Source organism: Euleptes europaea, chromosome 13 (genome assembly GCF_029931775.1).
Source record: "Euleptes europaea isolate rEulEur1 chromosome 13, rEulEur1.hap1, whole genome shotgun sequence".
NCBI classification, from domain to species: domain Eukaryota; kingdom Metazoa; phylum Chordata; class Lepidosauria; order Squamata; family Sphaerodactylidae; genus Euleptes; species Euleptes europaea.
The window spans coordinates 42,479,758-42,502,316 of NC_079324.1; the positions used below are offsets into that span (position 1 = coordinate 42,479,758).

The 22,559-nt window shown below is 47.2% G+C and overlaps 1 protein-coding gene across 1 annotated transcript in view; it reads right to left on the minus strand.

Moving 5' to 3' along the window:
* The window catches only part of SCARF2 (scavenger receptor class F member 2), a 56,884-nt gene that overhangs the window by 33,331 nt on the left and 994 nt on the right, over positions 1-22,559 (minus strand). Inside the window, exons 2-5 of the mRNA XM_056859817.1 lie at positions 14,791-14,849; positions 5,317-5,418; positions 2,924-3,443; positions 781-999 (exon numbers count right to left, since the gene is read on the minus strand). Of these exons, the coding sequence (XP_056715795.1) occupies positions 781-999; positions 2,924-3,443; positions 5,317-5,418; positions 14,791-14,849 (900 nt within the window). The remainder of the gene's footprint in view (positions 1-780; positions 1,000-2,923; positions 3,444-5,316; positions 5,419-14,790; positions 14,850-22,559) is intronic.

A 22,559-nucleotide genomic window follows, 5' to 3' on the forward strand; every position in this document is an offset into this window, starting at 1 on the left:
GCACCCTGTATCCCAACAGTCTCCACAATAAATATTAATGTAGGGTCACATCAATCAGCAAGGTGTAAGAGTAACATAAGCCAACATGTCATTTCACAAACCACTGCTCTCTCATAAGGGACAGTGCATGCATTCTGCAGAATTGTGGAATAAAGCTGATCCTGGTCTTTCCCACTTCAACTGGGCTGCAGATCTGTGTAGAAAGTTTCAATGCTCCCCCATTAAAAAAAAAAATCTCCCTGCACATGAAAAGACGTATTGGAAAGGAGATGGCTAAAGAATATGCCTTCTTCCTAAAATGGCAGAAAGGTGGTGGTAATGGGGTAGTCCCCTATGCAATGCCCCACTTCCAACCAGAAGGGAAGGAAAGCTTCAACACTATGCTGGTGAATGAACAAAACGGACCTTTGTTTCAGCTTGCCTCAAACCATTGGGAAATGTCACACATGAAGCTGCCTTATACTGAATCAGACCCTTGGTTCATCAATGTCAGTATTGTCTACTGAGACCAGCAGCGGCTCTCCAGGGTCTCAGGTAGAGGTCTTTCACATCACCTACTTGCCCAGTCCCTTTAACTGGAGATGACAGGGATTGAACATGGGACCTTCTGCTTACCTAGCAGATGCTCTACAAAATGAGCCACAGCCCCTCCTACAGACCCTGAGCTCAAGGAGGCACCGTCCAGGTCTACACTGAAGCAGGGCTAATAATAGCCCCAACCTGGCCCTGATGCTCAGTACTGTCCTAAGTAGCACAAACCTTTCCCACTCCTGGACTTACCTGTCTCCAATCCAGCCAGGATTGCAGAGTGAACACTTGCCATTGATATGATTGCAAGTGTGACCATCCTTGCAGGAAGGGCAGATCTGCTCACAGCCTTCTCCGTAGAAGCCCGAGGCACAGACCTGGTTGCACTTGGTGCCGTTCCAGCCCGCTTCGCATGCCAGGCAGAGGCCATCCACAATCGTGCATGGCTGCAGCCCCTTGCACTGGCCACACCTGTAAAAACCATGGAAATGTGCACAGGTTTTTAGGAAGTCCAGCCAGGTAGCCAAAGCAACACCCCCCCTCCTTTATTCCTGAGTTAGCTACCTGCACATGAACAACCTCGGGGCTGGCCTTACCCCCAGTTGACCTTCAGCCATACTTTAGGACTGTGCTTAACAGGGGCTGCTACTTCCTGTACAGCAACAGAGATAAGGGAGTTTTCTTTAGCTAAGGGAGTTTTCTTTAGTGATGCTTTCATGCATATTCTTTGGCCCAGCAAAACACAACAGTGATTCAGACAGTTGCACATCAGGTGAGTGGGAACTTGTTTCCCAAGTGCCCAGGACTCCGATTTGGCTTGGGACCACAGCATGGGGTGACTTCAGCCTCCCCCCATGACATTTTCACAACTGAAACAGCCTTGAAGGGGCACTATTTGCCTGGTTGGGGGGGGGGGCTGCGCATACACTGACACACTCAAAAATTGATATGACCATGTGAATTAGATGATTAGGCAAAATAAGAGAATTGAAGTTGAATCTTACAACTTTAATCTTTATCTTACAAATAAAAGAAATGGTGCACAAGACAGGGACTGAGCTAGATAATTCTTCTGCAACTAATACAAGTCCAGAAGCATCAGTTTTCACAATGCAAGAAGCAAATAAAGCTTATATTAGAGTAATAGCAGTGTTGCAGTATAAGAGAAATCCTTTTCCTAAGTAAAGGGCAATTAGAACTAAAGGGCAATTAGAACTAAAGGGTAATTAGGAAAAGGGTATAGAAAATAATGCATGAAATTATGTTCTATATGAAAATATGTTCTATCTGAAACAGAAATTTTATGAAATAGAAGACAAAGCAGGAAAATTGCCTGGCTAACAGGCAAAATAAAATGCCAAAAGTATTATATCTAAAATTAAGATGGCACCATTGATGCAAAAAAATGAGGACATTATGAAAGACATTTTACAGTTCTATGAAGAGATAGGCCTTTTATGCATGGCTGTTTCCCTTACTGGTCACCCCCCCTCCCCAACTACTTTGGGGATTTGTTTCGATTATCCATGGATTTTCCGTCCTTCAGAAGTCGCTCTTCCTGCAAATTTCTACGTATTTTCCCCGCATTTTCTTGATGCTGGCTAAACAGCATCCAGAAAACGCTTGGGGAGAGCGAGGCGACCTCTGAAGGTTGGAAAATGCATGCATCATCAGAACAAAGCCCCGAAGTAGTTAGGAGGGGGTGCGCTAGGGAAACAGCCATGCATAAAGGACCATTGTTTATTTCTCACAAACCTGAAGAATGGGCCATAGAATAATTTTTAGGGGAAATAAATATTTCAAAATTATCCATAAAGTGTCTAGAAAACATTTCAGTGAAATATGTTGAGAAGGAATTTTTTAAAAAGAACGCAACTTCAGGCCTTAATAGGCGTACACCTGAATATTATCAAGTGTTTTTGCTAGGACCAAAACCCTAACCAGTGTAAGATTCTGCATGAATCATATCAAAAATGAAGTCTGCAGCACACAGAAATAATCATTAACTCAATCAAAAGCGTTGCCTCTCATCTTGCTTTCCCCACCTTTTCCAGGTGTAGGAGGGAAAAGAGAAAAAACACAGCAATCTTAAAAACAGCGTAATGGTTAGAGTGTAGTATTAGGATCTGGGAGACCCAGGTTCGAACCCCCACTCTGCCATGGAGGGACCTTGGACCAATCACTCTCTCTCAGCCTAGCCTACCTCCCAGGACTGTTGTGAGGCTAAAAGGGAGGAGAGGAGAGTGATGTAAGAGGCTTTGGGCTCCCACTGGGATGAAAAGCAAGGTATAAATAAATGAAATAAACTAATACAGATGAAAAGTTTGTCCCTACTCAAAAAAAGAAAGGCACCTGAGATTTCAAGCTTGCGTAACTTCCCAAGCTCCCTGCTTACCGTCTCCTGCAGCCTTGTCCGTAGAAGCCGGCCGGGCACGGCTCCCGACAGTGCTTGCCACGGTAGCCCGGGTCACAGGTGCACGTCCCATCCAGCTGGTTGCACCTGCCCATGTGGCACAGGCAGAAGCGGTCACAGCGGGGGCCAAAGGTCCCCCCGCGACACTGGCAGCGCCCAGTGAACTGCTCACAAGGCGAGGTGTTGCAGGCGCACTGGTTGTTGCAGCTGCGGCCCCACCAGCCGGGCTGGCAGATGCAGGTCCCCGTCTGTTGGTCACACTGAGAGTTGAGGCTGCAGTAGCAAGTGCTGGAGCACTGGGGGCCCCACCAGTTGGGCTCGCAGGTGCACTTGCCCATCTTCTGGTCGCACTTCCCATGCTTGCACAAGCAAGGGTTCTCGCACTTTGGACCCCAGCGGTTGGCGTTGCATGTGCACTGCCCCGTCACGTCTTCACACTGCCCATTAGGGTGGCACCGGCACATCTCCTTGCAGTCGGGGCCCCAGAACTGGCGGGGACATTCTGCAGACAAAACCGTAGGGATCCAAGAGACAGTTAGCAGTACAGCAGAAATCAAATGTTTGCTCCCCAAAACTTCTCTGAACAGTACGCTCAAACATGCTCCAAATTATTCTCTTGATACTCAAGACCTCGTGTGTGTTGATGGATAGAGTGAGGACTTCATAGCAGATGCGCAATGGCGGTTTTGCGCAGTTTCTTGCTCACAATTGCAGCACGCAGAGAGAAGCAGCTTCAGGCTCTCTCCCCTCCCTGGTGCTCACATCCTTAAAACTCTCCCATGGAGCACTGTTGGCTCTGTTGCAGGGCACACCCCCATTCCAGCCTACTTTAGTTTACTCTTGAAGAAACCTTTTCTCCCAAGGAGACTATTACACCAGAGGAGGCCTTTACTCCACAGGGAGCTAGTGCTGGCTGTCAATCCCCCCCAAGTCTGTTCCTTAATTGCCCCTGTAAATGTGCCTTGCTCTTCCCTCTACCTTGCAGCTGTGTTGATTTCTCCCTAGGACAGCACTCCTGCTCTCCCCCTTCTCCCCCAGGGTCAGCATGCTCTCCAAGGTGTGCCAGACCAGCTCTCCCCAGGGTGAGAGTGCTCCAGGGTATGACACATGTATAGGCTTGCCAGCTTTTGTTTGTAGGTTGGGTTTCATTCCCCTTTTTTTCTTCCTCCTAGGCTTGCCAATTGCCCAGTGGAGATGGGCAAAAGCCCCCCAATCCACCGGGCTGCCCACCAACTCTCAGCTGGTCAGTGGGCAAAAGAGGGCCAGGCGGAGAGGGAAACCTGCGATGTGCGTAGGGTTGCCAGGTGCCCGGTGGTGGTGGGTAAAATCCCGCCAATCCACCGGGTTGCCCGCCAGCCAGTTGAGGGCCTGCGGGCTCAGCGAGCCCCTCGAGCGCGCTCCACACGCATCACTTCCGGGTTTACCCGGAAGCGACGCGGACACTCTGGCAACCTTGGCTGAAACTATGGAAACCACAGAGTTTCGGCCGGGATTGCTAGAGCATCCGCGTCACGCGGGGTGCACACGCGCACCTGGCGCACGTCCACCGCAGCCCCGCAAAGCTCCCGCTGGTGGAGCCGCGGGGCCTAGGAAGTCTAGATGTGCGTGACCCTCCATAGAGTTTCGGCAGAGATTGCTAGAGTGTCCGCGTTGCTTCCATGTAAACCCAGAAGTGATGTCGGCACGTCGCTCACCCCAGGCCACGCCCCCGCAAAACTCCCACCAGTGGAGCAAGGGACCTGACAACCCCTACACATTTATAGTACTACTGAAATGGAGGATAAGACCTCTATTTAGTAAAAAGTGAGGTCTGGGGCCAATAAGGTTGCCAGGTCTCTCGTCGCCACCTGCGGGAGGTTTTGGGGACGGAGTCTAGGAGGGCGGGGTTTGGGGAGGGGAGGGACTTCCGTGCCATAGAGTCCAATTGCCAAAGTGGCCATTTTCTCCAGGTGAACTGATCTCTATCGGCTGGAGATGAGTTGTAATAGAAGATCTCCAGCTACTAGGCTTACCAGGTCCCTCTTCCACTCAATTGGCCCCTTGTGGTGCGTTTTACACCCGGAAGTGCCGCATCGCAACAGGCCTTTACCACTCAAACTAGGAGCTTTTGTGGAAACCGGCCCTTTGCAAGCAGCACTTCCGGATGTGAACCGGAAGTGACCTGTCCCTGCCTGCAGGTTGCCCGCCGACCCTCAGCTGGTCAGCGCGCGGCCAGGTGGATTGGCGGGGGTTTCCCGCCACCACCAGGCACTTGGCAACCCTACCAGTTACTACCTGGAGGTTGGCAACCCTAGGGGACAATAGTCCTCAACACGGGTGCACCAATGGTAGGTGAAGTCCCTAGCAAGAAGACAGATGCTGTCCATTTTACTTACTTGTCTCGCAATTGGCTCCAAAGTAGCCATGGCGACAGCGGCACTCGTTGGGCCTCACACAAACCTCATTGTCCTTGCAGGTGAAATTTCCCTCACATATGGCTATGGGGGAGAGAAAAACAGCATTGTTAGGACATGGCAGACCAGTGGGCTGGAAGCAGGAGGATCCTGGGCCCTTCCCCCAGTGACCTAGATCTCCCATAAGAGATGGAAGCTGAGCACAACTTCTTACAGGGCCCTGGTCTTTTTTGAAAAAAGAAACCATACAAGGTCATGTAATGTGAAAGGTTGAGGTCACTGCAAATTTATATAGCACAATTCATGTTTGTATTAAAGTTTTTCTATAGGAAATAAAAACCCTGCACGACTTCTTTGTGCTGCCTTGACATTCGAAAATAACATACAGTAAATTGTCCTTTGACAAGAGCATTTGCTTTTGAGATAATGAGCTCAAAGTTAATGCCGTTTTTTTTAACTGATTCTACTTCTTCACCCAAACTCCATAGCTTACCCAGTTCTCAAATCATGATGACTTTTGACTACCAGTCCATAAACATTTGCTTGCTTTCTCATTGAAACACACAGAATGCCCAGTGATAGCCTGCCTTTGTTTCCAGAAAGTTCCAGACGCCTGCTGTGCAAGTGAATGGTCTTACTCGGAAATGTTGCTTAAGTACATATTGGCTTGCATCCAATGAAGTGTTCCCCAGATGGAATGATCTCCACCCTTGGAGCATGATCTCCTTGCCTCCCCCGGCCCAAAGCGCTGTTTGTGGAAGCAGCATTTAAGTGGGCATGTTTTCTGCCCTACCTTCGGCGACTCTAGGAGCCAGATTTAAGAGGTTATCAAGCTTAGAATGGGGGTGTCCCTGTAAGTCGGGTGCACACGTTTTCTTCAGATGCTCTTTCTATGAGGAAGCAAGATTTAACCTAATTTCCCCTCTCCTTAATCTAACAAAGGACAGCTCTGAGGAAGGGAGGCTGAGGAATCTCCTATGGGAAGGGTCAGCCCAGACGATGAAACAAGTAGCTAAATTCTGTGCGGCAATATACAAGATCTGCCAGAAAAAGCGGGGGGCTTGGCAATCAAACCTAAAATGGAGAACGTTATTTTAATCTGAGGTTTTTAGCTAATTTATTTATCTATTTAAGAATTATATATCCCATAGTTTTAGACACTGTATCTTTTAATTCTATTTTGTAATTGATATGAATATTTTAATAGCTTCGCCGTATTCATAAATCAGATTAGCAGTCACATATAAAGTCCGCTTCTTAAAGTTGAGTCATGGCAACTAGATTATTTTAATTTTATTTAATATTTAGTGAATTTTAGTTTCTTAAATATTAGTCAAGAATTTTACCCAGGTATTGTCTTTTTAAAATCTATGTAATCTTTTATCTCATGGACTGATGATACAAATGTTTTACTGGCATATGCCGTACTAATAAATCTGATTCTGATTCAGTGGGCATTTAAGGCCACAGCAACAGGGGTGCAGGTGAGAAGGTCACAGAAATCATTCTCTCTGTGGAAACACTGTTGGATCCAAGCCATGTATCTTAAGTAGCACAAAGGCTCTTCTTTGCCACAAATTAACACATTTTAATGTTTAGATCAAATTACAGTGAGTACTTAAAAAAAAAAACCTGAAGTACCAATGGGAAATTAGATTTAAATCAATTTGAGCCAGCTCTTTCTTTATGGATGGTGTAGCCTAACACATGGGATGTATTGATTTAAGTCCTTTTTCATGTCGACTAAAATAAAAACCCATTTGGCTTCAGCGAGTCCCTCTTTCAACACAGGCTTACCTGCCAGGGAGCATTGCAGAAGATACTGGGGTACGTCCTCGGGCATGCTCCTGGGGTCCCGCTACACATTCTTCATATTTGTTGGGGAACAACATGAGGACTTAGCATCAGCTTGGGCGATGGGAGATTTCTGCCTCCTGCACCCACGCTGACTCTTTTCTGCCTGCAACCAAAGCAGGCAGGGAGAAATCAGCCCCAGCCCCTCTCCCCTGCCGTTTTTGCTGTGTTGTGAAACGAAGGTGAGGCCATGAAAATAACATGACTTTAACAAGGAAGCCAACAGCCACTCCATCAGGCAGTATGAAAATGCAAAAACAGCAGCGGGGAAGAGGCTAAAGCTGCTTCTCACCGCTGGCTTTGGTTGCAAGCAGAAAAGAGCGTGTGTGCGTGTGAGGCAGAAAAGCCCCATTGCGCTTCTGATGCATAGTCCTTGTGTTGTCCCCCAATGAACACGAATTTGTAATGTGTGGATTATTGGGGACTGTCTGACCTCTCTGAACTGAGCACATCCTAGGCACCCATCCCTCTCTTAGAACTGTGCCTTGCAGATTGATAGGAAGGCAAGTGGTCATTCAGGGGACAGTGTCCACCATTACTGACTTCCTCCTTAAGGAGCTGCTGGTAAGCTTCTGAGCCTGGGCTTTCTATGGCATGCAATCTGAAAGCCACTGAGCAACTTGAGAACAATAAGTGAGGCTGGCCATGTTGTCCCTTGCTAGCCACACACTCCAGTGGGGTGATAGAAACCTCCACATTCGGTCATGGGTACCTTACTGACCCTAAACACATGCTTCACATTAACCTTCTATCATGAGAACATATTTATTTTATTAAGCTTATACCCCACCCTCCCCAGCAAAAGCTGGGCTCAGATGGAATGTGGGCAATTACTGTATTAAGATGCTTATAGATTAGGTGAGGCAGAGGTGTGAAGCAGACAGAATCCCCCATCAAGACATCCTACCATGTGTACCGCCCCGCCTTACTTTCAGGTTTCTGCTCCCGAGCAAAAGAAAGAGCCAGTTTGGAATCTGGGTGCCATCTTGACCCTTTCTCTCTGAAAAAAAGTCCCCCTGGTAATCTCCACTGGACAGACTTCCGCGTGCACAGTCCCTGCACAAAACCTCCTCAAGTGGCAAGGAAGCAAGGAGAAGATTCCAGACAGCCCCAAGATGGACACCAGAAAGAACTCTAGAAAAGTACAGAGAGATTAGATAACTGTCAGTTAGGCAGAGATGGAAACACAGAGTTTAGCACATGCAGCAGGAAAGCTTAGAAGGCACCATGTTCCCATCATGCATGAGATGCCGGGCAAAGCACTTACCCCGTTGAAATGTGGAGAAATTACTCTTCCCCCTTGGGAAATGTTTGGGTAGCATCCGACCAAGGCACTAAACACATGCAAAGGAGGAGTGGGGAGGGAGGGAGGGGGGAATTAATTAGTTTTCATAACGGAGAACTCCATGGTATTAGTTTATTATTCAAACTTTAAATACACAGGCAACACAAAGGAGCGACACTCAGTTTCCCCCACAAAATCTTCTTAGCGACGGCAACCGCTCAACTGTGCTTAGAGAACTGTTCACAAGTTATTACCTGGAGAGAATGAACAAGTGCAAGTGTATGGGGACAGGGGTGGGGAGGAGAGGGATCACACCTGCCTGCTCCAAATCTGTGCACATGTGGACAGCCTGGGGAGGGGCTGAGGCTCAGTGGTAGAGCATCTGCTTGGCATGCAGAAGGTCCCAGGTTCAATCCCTGGCATCTCCAGTTAAAGGGACTAGGCAAGTAGGTGATGTAGAAGACGTCTACTTGAGACTCTGGAGAGCTGCTGCCAGCCTGAGTAGACAATACTGACATTGATGGACCAAGGGTCTGATTCAGTATAAGGCAGCTTCATGTGTTCATGTATTCATATGCATGTAGGCTTTGCCCACGTGTTCATATTCAAGGTCCTGACAGCACAGAACTCAATTGGTATTCTTTTAATTTACCCTTGGTTTGGTTCCATCTTCTCCTCCTTAAAAGAATTCCCTGTTGTGAATTTCTGTTTTAAATTGCAAATATATAAGAAAAAACAATAAAAATAAATAACATGCCCAATGAATTTTTCTACATTCATTTCACATCTTGTTTTCATAAATGGAATGAAAGGTTGCAGTCCAGCCATCTGAAATATCTCAAGTATCCCTCCCTTCCGGCCCTTACATCTGAGATGAATATACTTAACCACTTAAGCCATTTTCATTACCTTCCAAGCTTTTGCTTATCCTGTCTCTTCAAACAGATAGGTGAAGTTGGCCAGCTAGAGGAGTCTGACTGCTGACCTTACAAGCAATTTCTCTGTGCACTTTTTGTTTTGCCCTTTCAAAATATCCAAGGAGAATGTTCAGTGCATCGAGTGGATGGAAATAACTTAACATATGAGACTGATTACATGCATAACTTTCCCTTGGATTTTAGACTGCAAACTCTGCAGGGCAGGGACTTATTTGAAAGCCATTTCTAAAAAAAATTCTTTGATGCTGACCAAAATTCAGGCTTGTAGGTAGTCACCAAGAACACTTTCTACACATGTGTGACATTCCAGTTCCATTCATATATCATAGACAAAGCACATTTTGTTTGTAATGGGCACGAACATGGTTAATTGCCAGGCTTATGCACTACACATCTTCTCCCCTCCTCTTCTCTTGTGCAGCATGCTGAGATAGCAAACCTCTACCAGTCCTTGAAGACAGCATCAGGAGAAGGCCTTGGTCTGCTGGCCCTCCACGGCATCTGGTTGGCCAATGTGTGAAACAGGATGCTGGACCAGATGGACCACTGGTCTGATCCAGCAGGGCTCTTCCTATGTTCTTATTATGGATGACTTCACCTAACTCCCTTTTCTCTTGACACCTGTAGGTGGGTGCCATAACTAACTAAGGTTAGTGTCCCTCCCAGTAACCAGGATTCTTAGGAAGGGTTAAACTGTAGTTAAAAATCCTGATTCCTGGACTGATGTTTGCATTTGGACATGACAACCAATTGCACTTAGCTGAAATCTTGGTATGCTGAGCTAAGGGTTCAAAATGGGGGAGAAAGTGAAGGGCTCTGACCATTGTAAATAAACGTTGTATGTGATGCCTGGATTGAGCCTCTGCTTTGGTTATCCTGGTGGTACTTTTTTAAAAGGCTGATTCACAAACTGTGTACTTTAAGGTGCACACTTTACATGGTAATCTAGGAACGAGTGGGAGATAAACTTATGGTGACGTACATACTCGTGGTTTGGTCGTGGCTCCTTCCTGAGAGATATGTTCAATGGCATAATTTGTGTAAGGGCCTAAAAAGGGAGCTTTCAGTCATTCTGAGAGTTTTAAGACAGAAGGCAGTTTGGTCAGTGCCCAAGAAGCTTCAGTTCCTTCTGTGGTCTGCTTGTATATGATCCAACCAGCCTAGGTACAATTAGGACTGTGAATATCTCCTTTTTGGCCCCTCCTCCCCAGCTGTTCCAGCATTTATTCCAAACTGGGGCCCTGTGCCAGAGCTCAACCCTACCTAAATTCAAAACCATGGACTCCGTGACCCTCAACTTCCTAGTTCATTGGGATATTGCTGAGGGTGGTTTTGGGGGGGAGGGTTTGGTGTCTGTGTGTTTGTGTCGGTGTGTCCAATCAACCTAGGTTTGGTCCAAGACATTTTGGTGCTGATGATGGAAAATCCAAAGCCTCCCTCTGTCTGTCACTAATTAACACAGGCCACAATACAGTAGGGCCACAATACATTTTACAGACACCACACTGAAACCAACAGAAACTCTACAGAAGCACTGCTCTTGTGGAACTCCCTGCCAAGGTCACACTATGGTACCTGTACCTGGATCCAGATCTGGAGTGTACAATCTCCAGGCCAAGGAACCAGAGCTGGAAGCCAAGTCTCGGGAAATGCATCAGCAGGCAGAAGGTCTTGTTCTGCTTGTCAGGTGAGGAAAGAAGGCCGGGCTCCACATGTTGGCCTGGCCAATCCAGAGGTTTCACAATATCTGCCCATCACAGGGGCTGATGTTGCATGCAGGGGCTGATGTTGCATGCAGTTGCACAGGGGCATGATGTTGCATACAGACATCTCTGTATGTCTGATGGTGCACAAACAGACCCTATGCCCTAAGCAGTTCATTAAACTAAGCCCCACTCACACACCATGAGGTTCCTTATTCAAGGCCCTGAGTCTCTCACACTTCCATTAATTTCGGGGTGGGGGGAACCTTGAGTTTCCCAGTGGATTATGAATCACCCCATGTGTAAAATTTGTCAGTTTTCTGCTCTGCCTCCCCATAATGGTGTCCAAAATTTACTGCCAGAGATTGTTACCTCACAGCAGGGCCACCCCTGTGTAGGGTTGCTAACGCTGGGTTGAGAAATTCCTGGAGATTTGGGGGTGAAGCCTGGGGAGGTTGGGGCCTGGGGAGGAGAGGGTCCTCAGTGGGGCATAATGCCACAGAGGCCACCCTCCGAAGCAACCACTTTCTCCAGGGGAACTGATCTTTGTAGCCTTTGGATAAGTTGTAATTCCAGGAGATCTCCAGGCCCTGCCTGGAGGTTGGCAACTCTACCTGCCTGCTACGTTTAATTGTTCAACTACATTACAATTGCACAATCTTTCTCTTTCTTTCTCTCTTGTGCGCGTGCGCGCACACACACACACACACAAACTGCTCTAGAGGCCAAGCGAGGCTGCTTTCGATCAGCACCAAGAAACATTACTCCACAGGAAGGGAAGAGCATCTTAGCCAACTGGAACTGCAGTGAATTTAACAGGCCTCCAAAAATAGCCTCTCCAAGTTTCCCATCAGCGCCTTGGGACTCCAAGTCCCGAGAACTCACAAAACTCCACTTTTTTTGTTCACTCTGTAAAAAGCTACAAAGCATTCTAGCCGGAACAGTCGGATGCCAAGTTCCAAAGCCAAAGGGGAGCTTTTGGACACAGACAATAGAGAATAGAAAGGCACAGAAAGTCCGCTGCCTCTTTTCTTGCACTTGCAATAACTGTGCAAAGGCCCAAAAGGTATAGAGTGTAACAAATACCATTCACCTCACCTCGGGAATTTGGGAGCATGGCTGGCAGACTCACTTTGTCCCTCAGGCCACCAATTGCACAGGCCTGGGCTTAAAAACTGTTCAAAACTCTGCACCAAAGCAACACAAACTTTGTCACAGGAAACACCAGTTCTACAATCGGTATAAATTATGCCCTTGTTACTAAATTGCATAAGTTGTCCGGTTCCACTAGACCTCTAGTGGGGCAAGGAATTTTTTGGGGCACTGAAGATTCATTCCTCTGACCACTGATTCGTCCACTTCTCTGGTTTCTAAACTATTACAAGGCATTCTTCGCGGGCATTCAGGTATATAGGAGCTAGTGTGGTGTGGTAGTGTTGGACAAGTACTTGGCAGATCAGGTTTCAAAGCCACAAAGACTGAGTGACCATGGGACAGTAATTATCCCTCTGCCTAATCTATCTCACAGGGTTGTTGTGAGGACAAAACTGAAAACCCACCTATATCACTCTGAGTTTTAAAGGAATGGTGGGATAGAAAATTTAAGAGATATATTTACTTTTTACAAGCAAACGAAGCTGTATTCTGCACCCAATTTTGTATCTCTGTTGTGTTCCTCCATGAAAGGCAGCATACACAAAGCCCTTCAGGTACTGTTCCAAATCTTCAAACGGGGCTTGCAGTTTTCCTGGAATTGTGACTGATCTCCAGACTATAAATGTTGGAGGGTGGACTCTATGGCATTACAACCCTGCTGAGCTCCCTCCCTTCCCCAAACTGCCCCCCCAGCCTGCACACCCCCAAATCTCCAGTGATTTCCCTACCTAGTGGGCAACTTATTTCCAGTAGTCTCAGGAAGGGCCCGATTAGAAATGAGAATAACTCATAACAACTTGGATCTACACAGCAGTACCCCAGTTGCCTCTTAGGGATTTGCTTCCATTCATTGCAGTGTTAGAATGCAGTATTATTTATTTATTTGGGAGATTCTTATGCTGCCTCTCCAGAGTCCTGCTTGGGCGGTTTACAATTAAAATAATAAATTATCACTATAAAACCCACAACCCATTTTTAAAAGCCTGTGGATATAAGAATGGAGCAAAAGTGTCCATAAAATAGACCTCAGTCAAGAAGTGGTACCCTCACAACAATAGGTTTTCCAGACACACAACAAAGGCACAGAGAGACCATATGAAAAGGGTTCTCCCAAACCCCGGACCCAATTAACATTTTGCTCAAGTCTGGACCTGATGTATTTGAGACTGTGATATGGCTCCTTCTGGAACTGCTGGATTTCAAAAGAGTCACTATCCCTCTTTCCAGACCGTAGAAATGTGATGACTACTCCCCCAGAAACTCCTGTTTCTTTCACTCCTTCCCTTCAGAACTCCCCCCACCCCCGGCCAACAGAACAAATGGAAAATCTGGGGGACACTGGGGGGAAGAAAAACCCTCCTATGAAATATTTCTCTTTTTGGAGTGAGTGAAAGGATTTTTAAGATAAGGTTTCACTCTAAATTTCTTCTTCGAAGTATTACGTTTTTTACACAAATTTTTACACAAGTAATCTGCAGCAGTAAATGTGTACACTATAGATATACTGTATTTACAATATATTTTAAAGGCTACGTTTATTGTTAAAATGCAACTAACTCTGTCTACCATTAACATGACACACTGTGTGTATGGATAATACACCTCTGAAAAGGGCAGTGTTTTCCATGTTGTTTGATTCAATATCCAAATCTGCTGATGCTCCTTAAGCATGTGTGCAGAGAGGCAGAAGGCATGATACTCATCCTCTTGAGGCATGCATACTTAACAGCAGGTTCTTCTAAACAGCTGCTGAAAAATGGCAGTTCTGTAGGAACTCACAGCCCTCCTCTTTAGGGTAGAGGTTGTGGCTCAGTGGTAGAGCATCAGCTTGGCATGCAGAAAGTCTGAGGTTCAATCCCTTCCTGGGCATCTCTAGCTATGACCTCTGCCTGAGACCCTGGAGAGCTGCAGCCAGTCTGAGACAATATTGGCCTTGATGAACCAATGGTCTGATTCAGTCTAAGGCAGTTTTATGTGTTCATGGATGTATGCACGTGACCCACGGGCTGAAGACTGTTGGCCGATCAGTTAATCTTAGCCCTGGACCCTCTTCTCACAGGTAGTACTAAGGTTTCACCTTGTAATGTGTACAGACCACATCTGAGCATGAGTAGAGTTCCTTTTCTTCAATATTAAACAATCACAAGCAGGTTAGGCAAAAATGCCCCCAGTCCCAAAAATGCAAGATTCCATCAGTACTGTGTAGCAAGGACAAAACCTGGCTCAAAAACTGCCTGTTTTGTGGGCTGCTTCCTCCACCGGCAATATCAGCCTTGAATGTCTGCAAAGAGGCTTTGGATGCAAGCAGCCATTGTGAGCAGAGAGTAGTACAGTTTTCCCAACCACAAGGAGGAGGAACAGTTGGGCTCATCACAGGAACATCAACATATGGAAACAAAGAGGATAGAGGGGTTTTCTTGTTCCATTCCCCCCTCCTCCAGCCAAAAGACAGGAAACTATTGGGTAGCTTCTAACCTGCTTCGGAAAGGAGGAGGAAGAACAATGCAAAGCTGGCCCTTACCAATCAAACATTCCTCGCCTTGTTGTTTCCATCCAGGGCAGCAAACGGACCCAGTAGAACTGCAGAAAGAAAGACAGAGAGGGTACCCATTAGGAAAGATTTACTTTTGCAAACCAGAATGACCCCAGCTCAAATCTCCCACCTGCCTGGTACTCACTAGGCAGTCTTAAAACAGCAACACTCTCTCAAATTTTCTCAAGTAATCTGGGGGTGATAATAACACTGTTGGTCTACCTTATAGGGTTGTTGAAAGGATAATGAGATCATTTATCTAAAGCTCTCTGAATACTCTAAAAGTGCTACATAGATGCTTCATGAGCAATTCTCCCAGTCCAGTCTGGGGCCCCATTTATTCCACTTAACAATTTAAAAGGTTTATACCCTGCTTATCAGCCTAATTGCTACTGTGGTTAGGATTGCCAGCGCTGGCAATCTAGAGATTCAAAGACCAAATCCCTGGAGATTTGAGGGTATACTTAGGGAAAGGCATAATTTGGGCTGGGAAGGGAGCTCAGCAGGGATGCTATGCCATACAGCCAAATCTCCAAATATGCCGTTTTTACCAGAGGAACTGATTGCTGCAGTCTGGAGATCAGCTGTAATTCCAGGAGCACTCCGTGCCCCGCTTGGAGGTTGAGAAGCCTATCTGAGGTAGCTATGAGAATGGGACAGGGTCAGCATCTAACTCAGTGGTCTGGTTCCTGGGCCAATGCAGAACAAGAAAGGCTGCCGGACGGCTCACTGGCCACTCAAGGGCCCCTTGCGCATGTAAGCAGCTATAGAAACATTATTTAGCCCTTGCAACACCTAAGCCCATCAAATAAAATGGAAAGGTAGGTTCACAATAAAAAAGAATCTAATCATAATAGTCTCTGTCCCCTCACTTCTACCACCAGGGCCAGTCCTTCACAGGGTCTGGGGTTTTTTTTTGCAAGAAGAGAGTACTGGAGTCTGTCTGGAGGCACTGACAAATACCCGAGCAAAGGTAAGGGTTTAGAGTAGCATCAGGTCCCCCGAAAGAAAGCAGAGCGCATTAGCAGTGTCTCCCAAACTCCAGGTAGCTGCAAGACCCCACCCCACATACCTGTTTCCTTTGCCGGCAACATACAACGTGCAAACGCTATTTTTCTGTAGCCCCTGCCCAAGCAGGTGAGGCGTGACATAGCTAGTATGGTAGATATGCTTTATGTGTTGCAAACCAGTGACACAGTCACCCCAAAGTGATTAAAACCACAAAAACAACATCAGCACAGAAAGACCAATGAAAAGCAGCACCTACTATAACAGTGATGGCGAACCTTTCAGAGACTGAGTGCCCAAACTGCAACCCAAAACCCACCTATTTATCACCGAGTGCCAGTGTGGCAATTTAACCTGAATACCACCCCCAGAGGGGGCCCAGAGGGAGAGGCTAGGGTTGCCAAGTTCCTCTTTGTCATGAGTGGGAGGTTTTTGGGGTGGTGCCTGAGAAGAGCAGCGTTTGGGGAAGGACTTCAGTGCCATAGAGTCCAATTGCCAAAGTGGCATTTTTTTCCAGGGGAACTGATCTCTAGTGGTTGGAGATCACTTGTAATAGCAGGAGATCTCCAGCTAGTACCTGGAGATTGGCAACTAGTTGCTTAGTGTTTTCTCTCTACATATCAAGACAAATGGAAAGGTGTTTGGAGGATGGCTTGTGGGCATTTCAAAGGTGGAAAAGGACTGCACGCCCCTCCTCCCGCACTGACCCAGAGGGCGCCGAAGAAGCCGCTGGAGGGAAAGAAGGAAGGAAGGAAAGAAGGAAAGGGAGGGGGAAAGGGAAGGGAGGGAGGGAGAGAAAGAAAGAAAGAAAAAGAGAAAGGGAGAAAGAAATGGAGCGAGGCAGAGAAAGAAAAGTAGGGAAAGAAAAGGACGGAGAAAGAAAGAGGCCACTCAAGCATGGGAGGTTTTGCCTTGGATTTGCCACTCTCCAGATGCACATTTTCCCCCATCCGGGGCAGGGCAGAGCCGGAAAGGCCAGCGGCTTGGAGGAACCGCACGTGCCGGCAGAGAGGGCTACGCGTGCCGGAAGTGGCACCCGTGCCATAGGTTCGCCAACACGGTACTATAAGAACTTGGTAAGTAGTACACATGGCTCTTCTTAGGAAGAGCTGGTTTATATACCCTGCTTTCCTCTACCATAAGGAGTCTCAAAGCGGCTTACAATCACCTCCCCGCCCCCACAACAGCCACCTTGTGAGGTAGGCGAACTAAGAGAGTTCTGAGAGAACTGTGTCTAGCCAAAGGTCACCCATTAGACTTTATGTGGTGAAGAAGGGAATCCAACCTGGTTCTCCAGATTAGAGTCCGCAGCTCTTAACCACTGTACCACACAGGAGGACACAGTTTGTTTATTCCTCCTCAAAGACCCTCTGGAGAAGACTTGTTTAAACTGATCGTCTCTAGAGTGCGCCATTCGAGAGTGCGGGGGCATGGAATTCCAGAACTTGTGGGCAACCACAGAGGAGGCCTTTTCCCACATGCCCACCAATCTTATTCCCTACATAGTTGGCACACAGGGAAGGCCAGGTCCAGAGGATCTCATAGCTTGAGCAGGTTCATATAGATGCAAGCAGTCCAAAGGGTATCTTGGCCCAAGTTTGTTTACAGCCTGCTTGGTGGTAGAAAGTGCCATCAAATTGCAGTCGACTCAAGGCGACCCTGTAGACAGGCAAGCAACGAACTGAGGTGGCTTGTCACTGCTTGCCTCTGCATAGCGACCTGATATTCCTTGGTGGTCTTCCATCCAAGTACTAACCAGGGCTGACCTTTCTTAGCTTTCAAGAGTGGATGAGATCAGGCTACCCTGGCCCATCCAGGTCAGGACAGAGCTTGTATAGGCATGATGAATTGGGTTCGGATAATATGAGCAGTGAGGACTATGAAATCCACATTGCCTCCCCTTTTTATATCATTTAGTGAAAAGAAAGATGCAGAACATTTAGAAACACAACTGAAGGCCTGTTGACACGTTACCTTATCATTCAGAGGGTCACCCTGCAAGTTCTGCCAAATCATAACATGTAGCACTAGTGGTGATTATTACTAGATTCAGGTGCAACCAGCAGAGAAACTCTCCATGTTGGGTTGCCAACCTCCAGGTACTAGCTGGAGATCTCCTGCTTTTACATCTGATCTCCAGCTGATAGAGATCAGTTCCCCTGGAGAAAATGGCCGCCTAGGCAATTGGACTCTATAGGATTGAAGTTCCTCCCCTCCCCAAACCCCGCCCTCCTTAGGCTCTGCCCCAAAAACCTCCCACCGACGGCAAAGAGGGACGTGGCAACCCCATTTCCATGCCAGGCAGGATCGTGCAATGACCAGCATTACACATTGGAGCTACAGTATGGAGAAACCATCATGTGGAGGCTATTTCCAGATCCCTCCATTCCAAAAAAGAAGCATGTTTAGATTTCGTGTGTGTGGGTTGCATGCACACACAGAGAGCTGTTAAAATGCTGATACTTAGCATGACTCATTTCACATGATACCAGACTGGCCTCCTTTCAAGGTTCACTGCCAGTTAATACCCCGCAATGATGTAATAGGCTCCTTCTCAAATTAGGTAGGCTGCATTATTCTTGGCATACATATACATTTCAGATGGCAAGCCCCTTGGAGAGTAGACAAACTACCTGTTCCTTAGGAGTTTCAAACTTGGGGCACCAACCTCTTAAAGGGCATCGGTGCAACAGATTGATTCAAGAAGCTTGTCCCAGCAATCTCAGAAACATGGCAAGTGCTCATGCGGATCCTAGGAGCCCCGTGGCACAGAGTGGTAAGGTGCAGTATTGCAGTCCAAGCTCTGCTCATGACCTGAGTCCGATCCCGACGGAAGTTGGTTTCAGGTAGCTGGCTCAAGGTTGACTCAAGCCTCCCATTCTTCCGAGGTCGGTAAAATGAGCACCCAGCTTGCTTGGGGGTAAAGGGAAGATGACTGGGGAAGACACTAGCAAACCACCGGGTAAACAAGGTCTGCCTAGTAAACGTCGGGATGTGACGTCACCCCATGGGTCAGGAATGACCCGGTGCTTGCAGAGGGGACTACTTTTACCTTTTTAAATGTGGATCCTACTTGGGGAAGTGGCACTTTGCGCAACGTGTCTATCGACAACGGCTCGGAAGATAGCAGGTTCACAGCAAAGCCAATTTGGTTCAGAAGTATGAGGAATTCTACCATGGGAATGCTACTGCATGGCATCAAGGGATACCTGGCACAAGGTTTTGATATAACTAATCACCAAAGAAGGTCTTTTCTGGCTTTTGATGGCTGGTGGTTTCATGATACGGGACACTTTGGGTTGGATCCTGTGCAAAATCTTTGCTGATGAAAAGGATTCTTGTCAGCAGAGCAGAACTTGTTTGCATTACCCCTCACACTGTAGCCCCAAATGTCCCCCATACTGCTGTCCTGGAGGAAACCAGTTTGCCAGAAACAATATGCAGGAGATCCGAGGTTGGACATGGAAAGGGGAATTGGCAAAAATCATCCCCACTTTCCATCAGTGGACATTTCCACTAGATCCAACGCTTTATAACCAACCAAAAATAATTCAGATGTATGGGAAACCTGAAAACCATCCACCTGTCAACACAAATTCTACAGTGATATAAAGAAATCTCCACTAAAGTAATGCTCTGGAGTGTTCAAAGTGCTTCCTATACATTATCCTATACATAATCCAAACATCAACCCTGTGAGGTAAGGCAGCCTACGGTCCATGTCCAGCAAGGAACTCAGTGCCATACAGATGTCTGACTAGCGGTTGGTTGTTCTGAAAAATACATCTACACTAGACATCTAATTTCTTCTAGGACTCATTGAGGCCATGTTACGTATGGAAAGCTCCAGAAGAAACAGAGGGGATAAAGTCTCGAACTGCGGTGCAATTCCCCCTCCCACCCCCAACTAAAAAGGGCCAGCCTCCACAGGAATGCATCATGGCCAAAGGTTGTTCTGCTCTGTAAGGGGTCTTATAGGGAAATATGGTCTGTAATTTGAGGAAGGGCCGCCAAGCAGAGTAGTTTCTCTGAATGGAGCCATTATCCAAAGCCTGTGTGAGTTTTACCTTGAGGCATCACAGGAGACAAGCAAATCTGATCCACCGGGGCACAATCCCCCCAGGCCTCACTGAGACTTGGAAGACCTTGGCAGAGTTCTCACAACGACCTCTTGGCATCACAGTGAGGTCTGCACAGAAAAACTCCCAGCACACACACCCAGAGCAGGGTGCTTAAAGAGCAAAACTGAATATCAAGAAACGCTAAATTCTGTGACTTGCATCAATTATTCACATCGAGAAAGTATTTCTGATTTCTCCAATCATGCAGAATTTATTCTGTGGTGTTTTTTTACTGTTAAGAACCCAAGAAAACCTAGCTCTGTAACTTGCATCAATTATTCACATCGAGAAAGAATTTCTGATTTCTCCAATCATGCAGAATTTATTCTGTGGTGTTTTTTTACTGTTAAGAACCCAAAAAGTCTAGCTCAGTTGGGCCATGCATCAGACTACAGTCTTATTTTAGCTTTGCCGGTCATGGGTTGGTGTCGGCGGGTGTGTGTGTGTGTGTGTGCTGCAGCCACTGAAGCCCCTGCATCTAAGGAGGATGAAGTTGGTTCTTAGTTCCTTAATCACACTTCCTAATTCCTATTTGCAAATACAAGCACAAAGAAGTAAGAAGAGAACACGCTACCAACTTCTGCCTCGTCTACACCGACCCATAGGAAAACTTGTTCAATCTCCTCTCTAGCTTCTGACAGTTCACTAGCTATTGCCTGTATAAAACTACAAGCCTATCTTTGCAATCACAAGGGCTAGAATCTTGCTATTATTATTATTATTATTATTATTATTATTATTATTATACAAAAGCTGGAATTCCTAGAAAGCCAAATTCTACAAACGGCAGTGCATTCTGTGGCTTTTCTGTGCTCCTGCAGAATTGCATCACACAAGAACTGCTTATTTTGCTTTCCAGTTCCCTCCCTTGATATATATAATTACATACAGTAACCAGGTGAATATTGTCAGAGAAGTTTGACAGAATGCAGGGGGAGGGGGGGCAGGCTGGCCAGTTATCTTTCCAGAAAAGTTCCAGACGGGCTGCTTTGCAGAACCAAGGCCCCAGCAGCTCCGCTAGCACTGTAGGAGCCATTTGGCTCATATGCAGGGACTATGATGGGTGTCAGCTCACCAGCTTTTGCACTGCTACTGGAGAAAACAGGTAAGCCATTGCCCATCATCAGTGCTGCTGGCAGGGTCTGAGCCGAGTGGCCCTGAAATGCTAGCACAACACGGCTGAGGCTGCTTGACTTAAGTTCATTCCGCTGAAATTTCCCAGTCTGTCTCTGGTGGACCGGCTATCTGTAGGGAAGAAGATGAAGGGGCAAAATTCTCAGACTTGGACCTCTGATCTCTTGGGAGCCAAAGTGTCTCTGAAATGCACATTCCATTAGCAACTTCCAGCCGATTGATCAATGAGTATCAGAGGAGGCGCATCCTGCAGCCATCCGAACGCTCAGTTGCATCCCTAACACCCCCTCCCCAAATTTCCATGCTTCCCTCCATCACAAAACAGACATTGTCTTGGTAGGAAAAACATGGTCCAGATGCTTCTATGGGGGTGGGAGAAACCTTGCACAGAAACGGCAAAGCCCTCTCTCTCGTCTGAGAAGGTTTGTTTGCAAGAGTTTCAATTGAAAACAGATGTATCGTCTCTTTCCATTGGGTTTTAAGTTACACTTGGAAGGAGGCTGGTGGGTGTTTGGGGTTGGGTTTTCTCTCTCCCTGGTTCTTTGAACCTCATGGAAAAACGGGGGGGGGGGAGAGGGACACCTATCGGGAAGGGTGGATCCCCAGAAATGTCAGTCACTTTCCTAGCTCAGGTTTCCATTTTGAGAGCTGCAATCTTGGGTACAGTGTGGTGGGCAGCGTGTGTGTGTGTGTGTGTGTGTGTGTGTGTGTGTGTGTGTGTAAGCAGGGGGGAGGGCTGCTTGGCAAGTGTGGAAATTAAACGCAGCATCTTGAGACCGTTAAGTATAGGATGGGGTTAATTCTCCAAAAAGCAGCCCTAGCTGGAGGGAGAGGAAACCAGAGGCTTCCAAGAGCTCAGCGCTGGCAATCCTTTTGCTGCTTAAATACATGGTTGCGAGAGAAGTTGCAATTAAGATCCAGCACCACCAGTCTGTCTCCCCCACTGCCTTTCCAGGGGCCTCCCCATTCAAGCCATCCCAAGGGGGGAGGGCCCCCGGCCTTGCAAGCTATGGGAAACCAGCAGCAACCATGGTATCACTAAAGGAGAGGAAAGCAATCCCTTGTTGTCTGGGTCTGGATTCAGCCTCCAGGCTAGAAGAAACCCAGCCATACCAAGCTCCCACGGCAACCCGTGATGACCCTCTCCCTGGCCTAGAAGAAACATTTCCCACCATGGGAGGTCTCAGGGCTAGGCAGAGAGGGCCCACTGGAGACTGTCCAGAAATCCCAGTGAGAAATCCAGAATCAGAGCCATATTGGCAAACTTTGCCCAGTCAACAGAAAGGATGGAGACAAAAGGTGGGGGCCCCAAGCAAGGTTAGGGACCCTCTCTTCTCCTTCCCCAGGGCTACCCTTTGTAGGCGTGCACACTCCGAGAGCCACGAGGAGGAGGTGCCAATCCCCTCTATAACTTTTCTAGAGCCAAGATGGGAACCCCCCCCAAAAAAACACCCGCCATGGATGTGGACTTTCTTTCCAGCACAGAATGAGGAG